At 38.1% G+C, this 13,965-nt stretch overlaps 1 protein-coding gene across 2 annotated transcripts in view; it reads right to left on the bottom strand.

Moving 5' to 3' along the window:
* Positions 1 to 1,120: 1,120 nt before the first annotated feature.
* Positions 1,121 to 13,965, bottom strand: part of LOC102222069 (UPF0606 protein KIAA1549L-like) — an 88,234-nt gene continuing 75,389 nt past the window's right edge. For both annotated transcript variants that reach the window (XM_023350620.1, XM_023350625.1), the window contains 7 exons: positions 11,832 to 12,073; positions 11,402 to 11,567; positions 10,366 to 10,463; positions 7,560 to 7,711; positions 7,327 to 7,481; positions 5,840 to 5,910; positions 1,121 to 4,763 (listed from right to left, as the gene is read on the bottom strand). In XM_023350620.1, the coding sequence (XP_023206388.1) occupies positions 5,881 to 5,910; positions 7,327 to 7,481; positions 7,560 to 7,711; positions 10,366 to 10,463; positions 11,402 to 11,567; positions 11,832 to 12,073 (843 nt within the window). In that variant the 3' untranslated portion in view covers positions 1,121 to 4,763; positions 5,840 to 5,880. The remainder of the gene's footprint in view (positions 4,764 to 5,839; positions 5,911 to 7,326; positions 7,482 to 7,559; positions 7,712 to 10,365; positions 10,464 to 11,401; positions 11,568 to 11,831; positions 12,074 to 13,965) is intronic.

Below are 13,965 nucleotides of genomic sequence, written 5' to 3'. Positions count from 1 at the left end.
GGATTGTTGCCATGATTCTTTCATGCATGTTTGAAAAATCGTTTAATCTCCCATGGCAACCATTCAGTTGTGAAAACACCTGGGTGAGCATAGCACCGCCTTACAGATGCACCTTCTCCATGTAGCTGTAGTTTCACAGAGCACCCTTCCCCTGTGACTCCCTCTATTCAGCTCCTTCAGACTAGCCAGCAGCAATTAGGAAACACCCGGTGGAACTGCACACCTGCTGAGCTCATTACAGTATATGAGCTAATAGAGGAGAGATGTTGTGATGACTTCCTTGAGGAAGAGTACCAGAAAGAGCAAAGGTTTTTTAAAGCGACAGAGGCCCAATTTCAAGCCATTAAATTACATAGTAAAATTTCTTCAGATTTTCATTTCACGTCAAAATCAGCTAAATTGACAACTAACTAAAGATTCTAAACTTATCACTCTGTGTGTGACAGGAATGACTGAAAAAACAACCAAAACATCCCAGTTTAATCATCATTTGTGTTTATTGTTTAAATTCACCAACGTTTTCAGCTTAACTACATCCAAGAGCATTCATATCGCCACTGTGAGCTTAACACCAAAGTGACGAGAGTGTGACATCATCGGCGCCATCATGACATCACAGCATCATGAAGGGGTTCAAATTAATACCAATGCCATCCTGAAGCCCATCGACAATCAAAGTATCTAACAGTCACTCGTGTGGTGAGCGAAACATTGCACATAAACTTCCAGCCGAGCTTCAACTCTCTTTCAAACTGCTGCTTTAAAAAACAAAACCAAGTAAAAAAAAGAAACACTAACCAAGTTCGTTAAATAAAAAACATGAAAGGAAGTTTTTATTTCCCTCTTTCTTTCTCTTGTCTTTAACTACATGAGTCTGTACAGTGGGTATGATTTTAAAAACACAATGGCAGTTCTAAATGTCCTGATGATGACAAGGTAACAGTACTGTGCGTGCTTAAAGTTCGACCATCTCATCACTTTGCTTTCTCTTACTATTTTTCATGTCTGCAGTGGGAGAGTGGTGGGGAAAAGCAGCTTCCTTCACATAAAATCCTTTACACAGCATCTTTATAAATAATGTGGAACTATTGTTTTTTAAATTTTAAAATAGAATTGTTTAAAAAAAAGGCAATTTCCACAGCCAGCATCAAGAAAAAAAAAGCAATTTCAAAATGACAATTATTTCTTTCTTTTCACCCATTTCAGTGGTTTCAGTGCAGATTTAGAAGCTAGCAAAATTTTAAAATTGACATTCAATACAAGTTATTGTTGAGCTGATCCTAAGATTAATCTGTTATTAAGAAGAAAAGGAAGACTCCCTCTATTCAGTTTTGATTTCAGGTGTGTAAATTTACAAAGACAAAGTGCTTTCTCTAGCCACTTCATAGGACCACAACATCAAAATGAAAATAACACCTTCGGATCGCGTTTTGTTTCTCTCTGAATAGCTAGACACTATTGCAGGTCAACTGAATGTCACTGTTGTATAATTGTGACTTCCTTTACAGTTTCAAGTCTGAGCAGCTCAGTAGATTACACATAGCATTAGCTTTGCTCTAGTTGGTCTCTTTTTCTCTGTTAACATTGTCCTTTCAATAAAAGTGTCCTACCATCTATCTAAACCTGTGTATATATACTAATTTCAGATTTTGTGCCTCAGCATTTCAGTTATTTGGTATCATTTACTTTGACACAAGACTGTTTTATGGTCACTAAGGGATGTTAATATATGGCTATAACCTCCTTTACTAACATCTAAATGATGAGAAGCCGTAAATACAGAGTGCTTAAAGAATTTTAGTTCTTCACTAAAAATAATACATTTTAGATATTCTCGGTAATAAAATATTGCATTATTCCCACTATTTTATGGCTATTACTGCTGATGATGTGCCAGGAATATTGTTGACAGTAGTTGTGTTAGTTTTGTCATGAGATGCCAGTGGCCAGTACTACGAAGCAGGGTTAGATGCTTATTGAGAAAATTCTGAGTTTAAATCAAGGGTTCTTTGTACTACAAGCTTTCTTCTTGTTTAACCATTTATGCATCATTAGATATTTACATATACCCAAATTAATATACACTTAACTTCCACTTGAGCCATTAACAACCTTCTGGCTTAATTCTGTCTGGAAGAACACCCAAACTGAACTGAGACCAAGAACAAGTTTCTGTTTCCTAATCATCACCTTTAGGTCTGACTAAAATCTGCAGTGACCCACCTGAACAATCTAAATGCCTCCTGAAGAACAGATTTGTGGTCAGGGTAGACAAGGATGAAGCTATGTCAGTTTTACAGATACTGTACAGAAACTGTCAAACTATTTTAGATAGTCTGGTTTGCAGGCAGAAACAATTTGATTTAGGTTGTGTTTTGTTGCAGAATCTTTGTGTTATTCTACACTGTCCTTTGCAAAAGCAGATTTTTATGTGATTTGGATCATTGTCCTATAAGAACACCCAATAATATAGTAGTACAAAACGCCTCGCTGTGGATTTGAGGCAAAGTTGAAGGATTTATAGGCTGTTGCCCCCTTCTTTCATTCACTTTTCCTAATGCACCAGCATCACTGCAGGGAGGCAGCCCACCAATGTGGTTGGAAACGTTTTCTTAGGACTGAAAGGATAACTTGGTTCCTGAGATGTTCATGCACAACCTAGACATTTTTTTATTCATCTAAAAAGGAACAGCTCGGGTCTTCTTCCAGATCTTGGTGCAGTGGTGTGACATCCAAAAAACTTTAACAAACCCAGAGCTTCTTCAGCTCATAAAGGTGGATTCTGCAGTTGTTTAAAAATGGTTCAAAGAGATTCTACAAACTTATGTCAATCAACAATTCCCTTTTCTAAAGATCCTTCTGGGACTTTCACATTTTTCTGACTAATGGTCAATCCAAGGACTTCTGTCAAATCCAAGAGAAACTACTGGCTGATGATGATGAGCAACAACCAGACATTAGTAGGCATTGGTGTTTTCAAATTAAAAGAGGTTCTAAACCCTTTACCACTATTTATTGAATGATTTAGATGAATTTATGTATGTTTTTTTATATTTGTTTAGATAAAATCCAGAAGTAGAGATTATTCTTGTTTTCAAAACATCATTGAAATTGTATGTTGTATAATAATTCTACTATGGAGTTTTAACAATTTATAAAGTCGTTAACTACCAAATTGCATTCATCTCCATTAGGAGTGATCCCAATTCAAATTTCTAGCTGCCAAATCTCTAAAAGAAAACCTGCTTCGTAGTACAGATGATGTTGAAATGTGCGCAGCCTTCAGAAAGCCAGAGTGCCACAAAAACCCTCTGACCATTCTTCAACATAAACACCAAGAAACTAAGAAGAAGGAAAATGGCATCAGAATAATGTCCAGCAAAGTTTCCTTCCCACACTGCTTGCATAAATCTCTTCATTAAATCATCTGTTATTTACAACAATGCATGTGATTCTCATCATGTCTGGCTCCAACCAGTCTTTTGAACCATGTCCTAAAACACAATCCAAATATTAAACCCGTCCTTATTTGGACAAAAGTAACAAAAAGTCTGAGTTTTTTTTTTTTTTTTTTTTATACAGTAGAATACGGTTGACAACTTTCAAGTAAAACAGCTGAATACTGATGTGTTCACACAGCAGAGGAGACTTGGTTCAAACTACAACTGAAAATCATCCTAACGAAGCGTCATTCATGTTATCCACAGCGCTCAACGTTGAGGACAAATCTCAGAACGGTTGTATGATTTCAGTTTGACCAAAGTGACAAGAAACGGACAAAAACGTCATCAACAGATGATGGACAGAACATTGTGACTAATTCTTCTTTTCATTACTGAATCTACTGAAGGAAAATGTTAAACAATTATTTTTCAAAAGTATAGAAAAGCCATCATAACACGTACAACTAAGCCGCTGATTTCTCTGCCTCAAAGAATGGAGCATATTTCTTGCTTGAAATATTGTGAGTGAATAAGCAACACCCACGGTTTTGTTTTGAATAGTAATCCATTGATAATATTCAATGCGAAAAAAAAAAAGAAAGACAAAAAGCACACAAATATCCAAAAACTAAAATTGAGACAGCTGAGGATCAGAGATTTTTTTTTGTCGTTGTTGTTCATCTTTTTTCCCTTAATTTTTTCCTTACTCAAGTTTAAAATACATATATTTACCAGCTGTATAAGATTTACAGAGGAATTTGAATTCATCAAAAAAAAAGCACAGTTTTACGTCAGTTCAGCATTCCTGGCTTTGTGGTGGACCTCGAGTCCAGGACAGTTCCAGTCCAGTCCAGTCCAGTCCAGACCGGCCTGGTCCAGTGCCACGGAGTAGTAATGGCCATTGCTGGGGCAGTAACGTACTGACAACTGTGTGCCATCGTGTGCTGGGAAGATGGCAAATAATTGCTAGAGTTTGTCACACTGTGCTGTACTCACTCTGTTCTTTCACACTGCAGGAAGCTCAGCGCAGCTCAGCTTCACCAACCAGTGTAGGGGGCTTCTGCCTGTACAGCAGTGGGCACTGCAGAAGAGTTAAAGGGGCCTGAGCAGAATACAGAGGCCAGGGGTTGCTCAAAATTTATGGCTGAGGGTCTCACTTGTAAAGATATTAAAGAGAAGAAAGTGAAAGATTTCCTGGAGCAAAGGAACTAACTTCGCTCTCAGGTTCTTAGATGAGACGGAGGTCAGAGGAGACGAGGGTCGATGAAGCCGGAGAGTGCCTTCAGAGGGAAAGAGGTCAGCTATGTGGTAAAGAGATACCTGCAGGAAGCAAAAGGATGAAATAAAGCTGTGAGAAAACAGAAAGGGGTGCAAACAAAATCCAAGTTTCAACAATCGATAGTACTGTGCAGAGATTTTTAACCACTTTACTTTGCTTGCACTTTGTTTCCTATTAACCAAACCCTCTTTGACTCTTCAAAAGTGGTCTTGATCAATCAGTCTAGTTTATAAAAGTCTTTTCCCAGTTTTCTTTATAAGACTCTTTATAAGACTTTCATCTTTTCAGTACAGTACTGTCAACTGAATCTATGCTAAGTAAAATTAGCCTTTTGCTGAAATTCCAGCTGCAAACTTTTTAGTGAATAGATTGAGAAAACTGTGGCATTTTTTATGGCATTTCATAAAAAGGGTCTTTTAACTGAAATGAACTGAATTGAGCCACAGGAACATTAATGCAGGTTTGAAACCGAGACTCTTCAGAGCCTTGGCATACTGTTAACAGGTCTGTGTGTAGTCCAGAGTATTCTTCATCGTCTGTCAGTTTTCTGCCACGCAGAAATTTTAAGCTGACCTTTAAACTGACATCCAGCCACAGGATGCTGCAGGTGCAGCGTTGGCTCTGAGTTCAATAACAGCAAAGATTAAATGGTGTCAGCCTCCAAGCTGATCTGCAGTCTGACCTCAACAACATCACATGAATCATGTGATGTTGTCACTGTCTGGGTCAACTGACCAATCTTTACCAACTGCGAAAGCAAAACGTACCGCATATTGTAGAACTATTCCTTATACTCTCTGTGTACACCCTTCATCCTCCAAACCACATTCCGAGTCAAAATGTGCAGTTTTAGACAAGTGAAATCAATTTGTAAGTTAAATGATTGGACACATGTAGTATAAAAACTATTTGGAGAGAGTAATTATTCAAAAGCTGAACCAAAACCTGCCGTTTAAAGTTGTCTCAAATGATTACAGGACATTTTCTAACTACCTCTAGTGGCTTTAAACCATAAATTAATTGTATGAATGTAATAAAATCAACAATTTTTCATCTGTACAATAAGGACAAAACAGCTTCTTTTACAAAGAAAAATAGCAGCGGAGAGCTGACCAACCGATTCAGAGTGTTTCTGCTCGGTGACACCGGTGGCCATCTTCAGCAGATGGTCTCCAGGTGGCGAGAGTTCTGCAGAGATCAGGAAAAAAGCAAAGGAAGACATAAAAGATGTTGCCACACAATGAAAAATCCTTTCACATTTCTGCACATAACTTTCTGTTTAGAAGAAATGAAAATATACAATGTCATGTAAAAGTATTCACCCCCTTGAAGATTTCTTCAGATTTTTGTTGTTTTCTTTGTTTCAGACCATCAAATGTATTTTTACAATTAGACAAAGATAATCGTATTAAACACAAAAGCAGCTTGTCAAGTGATTCTCATTTTTACCACTAGTCCAATAACTGCCACCCTGGTCAACAAGTCTTTTTCATCATTTGGGGAATTTATTGGTCCACTCTTACTTGCATAAGAGTTAAAGGCTTTGACATGTTTAAGGTCACGCCAAAGCCTCACAATCAGATTTAAGTACAGACTTTGACTAGGTCACTCAGTATTGTTTTTACCCATTTAAGGGTGAACTTGTCAGACTGCTTATCCTGCTGCATAATGCAAGCGTGCTACAGCCTAAGGTCACAAAGTACCAGTGAACATTTCCCTTCCACATTGTTGAGGAGAAGAAGAATAGATGGTTTTGCTTCTATGACTGCTTCGTCACAGTACTGAAGCAAAAAATGTACCCCAGATTATCTCACTTATCATAGTGCATCATGTTTTTGGTATGATGTTTGTTTTCTTAAATTCTGCATTTGTTTTAAGCAAAATGAAACGGGTTTACACCTTACAAAATGTCAGACATCTCTTTGTTTTCTCTTTGGTCAGCTGTAGCTTTGTCCTTTTATCCCTCTCATGGATGCCAGTTTTGCCCAGTCTCTTTGTGCTTGAGTCATGATCACTGACCTTACCTGAGGCATGTGAAGCCCACAGTGTTTCAGATGTTGCTATGGGTTCCAATGTGACCACCTGGATGAGTCATCTGCTCCTAGGAGGGGTTACTGCTGCTCCATGTTTTCACCATTTGTACACAACGGTCCTGGCTGATGTTCATTGGTATCCCAAACTTGTTCCCTAACCCTCTCCAGACTGATGGATGTCAGTGCCTTTGTTTTTCATCTATTCTTCAATTTTGTTGGATTAGGGAATGATGTGTTGTTTCCTGAGATCATTTAGCCAACTTCATGTTGTCACACAGGCGCTATGATAGAGTTCTTTATTCTAAAGGTTTGTTATTAACATGGATGTTGCACAGTTTATTTAACATTTGTCTGTAACTTTTTTGTCATATGTCTGAGCGGCTTGAACAGTCTTAATATTTTAAAATGTCACTTAAAACAGTTTCTTGTATTTACACAGCTTACATTTATTATTACATATGTTATTACATTTATTTTACCATCTGAAATACTGAAATGTGACAGTAAAGGCAAAAACACAACCAGTCTACAGCCTGGGAAACACTTTTTCACATCACTGTATGCATCTTACAGGTGTGTCGTTCCACTGCCGTGGTAAATCTTCAGGTTCGGGTGGATAGGACATCCAGGAGGGACTCCGATATGAGGACGGTGGAGACATGACGAAGTAGTCTGAATAACCCGGACGGTTGGCTGATATAGCATAGACAGCTGTGATTGGGTTTCCTGTTAGGATGACATTAATATTGAAAACAAACCACTCTCCTGTCCCCAGTGTTTCAACATGCTAATGCTGTGTCTTGCCTGAGTAGGTGCTGATGGACTGATCTACAGTGACAGCAGGGAACGGTGTCCTAGAGAGCGGCAGGTAGGGGGCGCCGTTGTGCTGCTGGGTCTGCAGATCTGATGCTTCAGACACACGGGGCTTCAGACTCACATCGGGGGTAGAGCTGTTACTGCAGAAGATACATTGATTTCAACTCCAAACAGAAAAAAACCCCCATAAAACAATCAGCAGCACCAAACTAGAGCTTCATCTAGCTTAAATACGCTGCACGCTTCTGCTGTGAAACATAACAATGTGCTTATGAACATGACAAGTATATAAAATGGATATAAAGCTATATGTAGTAAGTTGTAAATTATTTCCCATTAATCATGGTTTTGATCAACTAGTTGACTCTCATTAAATTGACTTTATGGTCTTTGATCAAACCAGAAGTAGGCTGAAAAAATATCAAGGAAAATAAAATTACACAAAAAAATTTAAGTTGGAGGTTGTTTGTGTTTCATTGCTTAGTCATATTCTTAATTTCCTTTGGAGTACAAGTATTGCTTTTGATGCCAAATAAGATGTAAATGCAAGCTAGTTAAATTCTCTCAGTTCTTTAGTGAACATAGATTTATAAGATGCAGTTTTACATAAACTCTATGCTGTTTTTGAAAATAATTAAAACAAATAACTTGAGCATGGAAGTTGGGGTTGAAGTTGAACCAGAGCAGTAAAAGTAGGTCTAGGTTTTATGTTTAATCTGTGCTGACAGTTCAGTTGTGAGCTCACAGGGTGCAGCAGGCAGGGAAGGTAGCTGATCCTCCTGAGTCATGAGAGACAAAAACAACAGAAATGTTATCTGACATCCAGTGAGAGCACTTTGAACAGTGCACACTGAAGGCAGATAAACCTGTAATTATGTGAAATTAAACATAAACAGTGACAAGGAACGCCCTGAATAAAGTTGAACAACTGAATGATAAGAAATAAAACAACATTTCAGTTTAGGAGTCAGTGATATCCTTCCACTTGTTACCCATTTTATACCTAAGCATTGCTGCTTTGCCAACTCATCTCTATTTCTCACCATGTACTTAACCATTGCGTATTATTCTATTTTTTTTGACAGTTGAGTATTTTGATAAATTACAAAAAAAACAAAAAAAAATCATATGCATGCTCAATCTTATTTATAATTTAGTTTAATTATATATCACTCAGTCTGTAATTGTGGCCCAGATTCCCATTAAATTCACTTGACTCTTATAGTTCAGATTATAACCCCAGATGAATCAAACTAACTACGCACAACCTCCTGCTGTGAGATACTATTTTTTTGTGTGACATAGCCCTTTTTCTTGCAGCAAACTGAGAGTGCATTATAGAAAATACCTGTAAATCACTGGTTGTCACAAACCACTTCTCCATTGTCAAGTCTCACGGTAACTGCCTGGTTTGGTTCTAGCCAAGTCTGGTGCATCTACTGCAGTTGTTTTTCTGGTAATCACTGTTATGCAATTAATGGTATTCTGTATTGATAAACAGGTGGGCAGCTTACATTATCTTTAGTTAATTCACAATATTAAAATAAAAGGAATCCAAAAATCTAAGTTTACATCCATACATAATATACAAACTTTTCATTTATTACAAAAAAAAGAGAAAATAAAGCCTCCAGTCAACATCTTAAACAACCACTAGAAACAACTCAAGTATCATGAGACTTTTGTTATGAGTCATGGTGCAAAAAAAGGTGAATAATCATCTAAATATTTAACCGCATTGAGATATTTTGATATTTGTTTTACCTGGCATGTGAAACAATTTTTGAAACACCGTTGTTTCAAAAATCTTCACTATCGATCCTGAACTTTGCACCTGCTCTGTGTGCAGAGCACGGTTGCTGCTGTCAGTGAGATATTATAAATCATCCAGCACATCACAGCACCGTGGCCTGCACTGTAGAAACACTCTGGATGTTGAAGCATTGTGCAGGACCAGGGGACGGATGAGGGCACCGACAGATTTCAGAGCCATAATGCACAGAGCACATTAATGCTGCACGGTGCATACTAAAGAGGAATTAACATGCTGCTCTCCTCCTCCCACAGCAGCACAGAGGAGCTGAAGTCTGCAGAGCGGAGTGATTAACCACCAAAACCGGCATTCAAATAAAAATTTTTTTAAAAAAAACAACTGCTTGGATTTCAGCACAAAATACAAAACCGCTCTTATTTCCCACGTCAGTAATACAAATCTTAAGAACTCAATTTTGGGCTTAAAATAATGATCTCATGTTTGTCTCCCTGTCGCTGCTCACAGCTGGGGCTTTGTGCTCTCTGCAGTGCTTTCTATACATAGCCCACTAGATGGCGATCATGTTACTTCTTGGGAACATGAACATCGGAGCAGTCAATCACTTTCTGCAGTGCTCAAGTGCCCAACAACACAGAGCACACAGCAACAGCATTGAGATGAAGAGCATGCTCAGTTCACGTGATGCAGACCAACATAAGGGCCTGACAGAGGGAAGTTAGCGTGCAGAGTCACTTTAAATGATGCCGATTAAGATTCTTTTCATCCTCGTGTGTTCTCTCCAGTCACTTTAAATCTTTTTGACTCATTTTGAGACACAAACCTTCTGTTTAATTTTTTAATTTCTTTAAATGTTATGTGGGAGGATTTCCTGTAAGCTAAAGTTCCAAGTGTCTCAACAATGTAAAATTGTTATAAACAATGTCTTTCAGTGACAGGACAGAGTGTTTTCTTCCTATTTGTCCTGAAGTCGATGCCACATAAGGGGACATATTTTTCTGTGTTTGCGTTATTGTGTTTTACCATCGTATTGAGGTTCCAGGTGGCGGTCCCGGTCTGGAGGGGATTAGAGGCGGAGGAGAACCGATGCCCATATCGGGAAGCTGAGTGAACCGGAAACCCTGCAATAAGAGAGTCAATACACAACAAAGAAAATAAAACACAACTTAGAACAAAAAGTAAGTATCAGGTTTATTCATTTGAGTTGCAAATAGTGGTTTAATTATTGGAACCAGCTCAAGTTTTTATTCCCATTAATTATTAAAGCTCCTCCCTTTAGCTGCTGTGATGATGTTAAAGACTACCCATCCAAAAACATTTGGTGTAAATAATAAAGATCTGTCATACATTTTCTATAATTTAGTCTTTTTAACAAATAAAGAAAAGAGGCAAAGTGACAAGACTTCCTTTATCAGTACGATGAACATTGAAGCATTCCTGTTGCTCCACACTGCTGGTCAGGTGGTTGAAAAAGAAAACTTGACCTGTCTCTGCTGCTGTGTTCATTGATATTCATGATGCTGTTTGTTGCACACAGGCGAAATCAATTTATAATGTCAAGTCATTCAAGCGAGCTTTACCACCACAATTATTAAAGCAAAAATAAATAATACATTAAAACATGAGCTAAAAATATAATTGGATTGAAAAAATTCAATAGCAACATTAAGTCAGGAGGCCTATAAAGGCAAATGGCTGCTCTGGGTTTTATTTATGGGAATCTGAGTGAAGGGGTCAGAGTACAGATCGAATGCCATACTTCTCAGACATTTATTTGTAAAAGCTGTTAAAACCTTTAATCATTTTCATTTCACTATGCAATTATGAACTGCTTGTGTTGCTCTATATAATGACATTCCCAAAAAATATGCAAGTTTGCTGCTGTAACTTAATACAATGTGGAAAGGTTAAAATGGCAATAATACTTTTGTTTAAATAGAATTTATACAGCGACTAACTGAATACAGTTTTTCTTTCCCACAGTACATTAAAAAGTGGTTTAAAATAAGCTCAACATCCAGCATTATTTCATGGCTGCAACTTTTAATTTAGCACTTACCGGTTTAGGCAGGCTACATTGATGCATGTCCTCGTAACCTGCGCTTCTCTGCCTGCTTCCACAGGGGTGGTTCATAGTCCCCGGAGCGCTGGTCACACCATCACTGTAGTGGCTGCTGTGGGAGGGGTTGTAGACACTGTGGGCATGATGGTGGTGATGGCGGTGGCTGAAATTCAGAGAGAAATGGTGTCAAAAATGGAAAAGAGATATGGTTTCACACTTCTGTCTCTCGCCAGTATGCTCGGGAAAACTGAGCAAACATGTTCAGGCTTTAAATGTATTCCAGTTTTCGAGAAACAGCTTGAGAGTGGGATGTTTGCTCTTCAAAAGTTCAAACTGTGCACCAGGGGACCTCTCGCTTCTCTACACAATACTGCGATTGATGCAGATGTTCTGGCAGATAAAGCATCAGTGAGAAAAATAAAATTACTTCGTTGGAGGGGAGGGAGGGTCATGATCCGGAGGCGCCAGGCTGAAAGCGTTGCCAAGCAACATGTGCATCTGCGTGCGGACCTCGTCAATGGACGGCTGTGAGCTGAGTGTGGAGGAGTCGGATCCGCGGTGAGCTTTCACCCCCAAACTGCTGTTCCCGGTTCCAGTGGATCCTCCTCCGTAACCCAGAGAGCTCATCAGACGGTCCATGTTAGTCTCCTCAAACGGTTCTGCTTCCCCCTGGCAACGCAGAAAGCCCACTCAGAAAACAGACTGGGAGTGCAATCATCATCTTTCCGATTGTTAATTTTAACAACATTGACAGTAAAGACCCAAGCTTGCAGCCATCGTTACTTTTTCAGCTGCGTTTCACCATGGATTTCTTTCTCATCTCACAAAAAAAGGAGTAGGAAGGAAGAACTTTACAAAAATGATTCAAGACCACAAAAAGCAGAAATGTGCAAATATGGCTTTCCTGACCAATACTAATTTCTGATTTTTCCTTCAAGTCTGACCTATTAATTGTAATTATGACTCATAAAATTTTATTTTAAATGTCCAAGGAAAAAAATTTGCCCTAAATTAAGAAAATGAACATTCTTTTTGATTTCAACTCAGTGAAAGTGCCTTCTTGTTAAATAGAAGGTATAAAAGCAAAGATCATAACACCCATGCCTACTGTAAATCCAGTCTTTGTCAAAAATAGCATTTTCAAACTATTTTAAATTGGATAGCAACTTGAAACAAGTCCAGCTGTCAGCACTGCTGCATTGCAACAAGAATCTCCTGGGTTCAAATCTTGGCCAAAGAATCTTTTGCCATATCTCTTAATTGTGTTTTTGAATGACTGATGTGTCTGGTCATTTGTCTTGTGTGTCTCTGTGTTGCCCTGTGACAGACTGACTGCCTATGAAGGGAGTAAATTGCTCTAAATGAAAGCTGGAGACGGACACCAACGCTCCCTTGACCTTGCAAAGATAAGCAGAGGTAGACAGAGTATGAATGGGAGGATGAGTGTTGCTCATGACAACAACTGTGCAACTTGAAAGCAAATATGAGAAAGTACCCAGTTAAGAGTGCTTCAACTCTAAGCTGTGTACAGACACAAACACATAGATGATGCACACACTTTTCTCCTTGTTCCACTTCAAACCGCCTGGTACAGGGGTATTAAACGCTATCAAGCCTCCCATCTGAATCCATGAACAGTGCATGTGTCATTACAGTGCATCATAGTCACAGCAGAAGGATATTTCACTCATCTCTCATTCTTCTTTACTTTTCAAGTTTTGCCCTAATCAAACAAAGAAGTTACTCCATCTGTTCTTTTTTTAATCACTTCCTTTTTTTCATTTTCATGTCTTTATCTCTGTTTTATAAAGTTCATGGGAGGGTAATTTTATTAATCCTCTTGGCCTGAGCAGAGAGGAAAAGGAAAGGAAAGAAGGGATGGGAAGGATTAAAGTTATAAATACTCAGGGGAGATTATTTTAATAGATTGACAAAGTGGCAGTGATTCACTTTGCCACAGCGATCAGTTGACTGACTGAGTCAGAGGACCTGAGCTGTTCGCTGCAGCTTCAGAGAGAATCTGATTTTAAAGCTTAGTGTGATCTTGCTGCAGCTAAGTTTCAACTACAGGAAATCTTTCAGCCAGAAGTCCTGCTTGAAACACCCTGTGCAATAAATATATGTAAGAGGATTTTTTTTTTCTGACCTTTTTAGTAATCTAAAATATTTGTTTGTTTTTAACAGCTGAATTGTTCTTTTTCCAGTTGGAATGCTGATTCAGCAACTCATTTCAATGGCTTCAAAAACAAGAACAGGCAGAGTAACTTTAAACTCTTTTAATAATGTATATGGGGTGAAAATCATATAAATAATAATAAAAATATATATATATATATATATATATATATATATATATATATACACAGTATATTTGGTTTAACATCCCTTAGCAATTTGTATACCTAAAGGTCAATACACATTAGTGGCATATAACCTGTGTAAATAAATAAGACTAAATTGTTCTCTATTAACCCACAATTGTGGCATTTTGTGGGCAGCCAGTGCTTTTAGGAAAAGTGACCAGAGATCTTTTACAAAACTGTTTCACTTTGCATACAACT

The sequence above is a fragment of the Xiphophorus maculatus genome, chromosome 2 (genome assembly GCF_002775205.1).
Source record: "Xiphophorus maculatus strain JP 163 A chromosome 2, X_maculatus-5.0-male, whole genome shotgun sequence".
In the NCBI taxonomy this organism is placed as follows: Eukaryota; Metazoa; Chordata; class Actinopteri; order Cyprinodontiformes; family Poeciliidae; genus Xiphophorus; species Xiphophorus maculatus.
The sequence above is the reverse complement of the archived record's forward strand: the minus strand, read 5'-3'. Positions and strand labels throughout refer to the sequence as shown.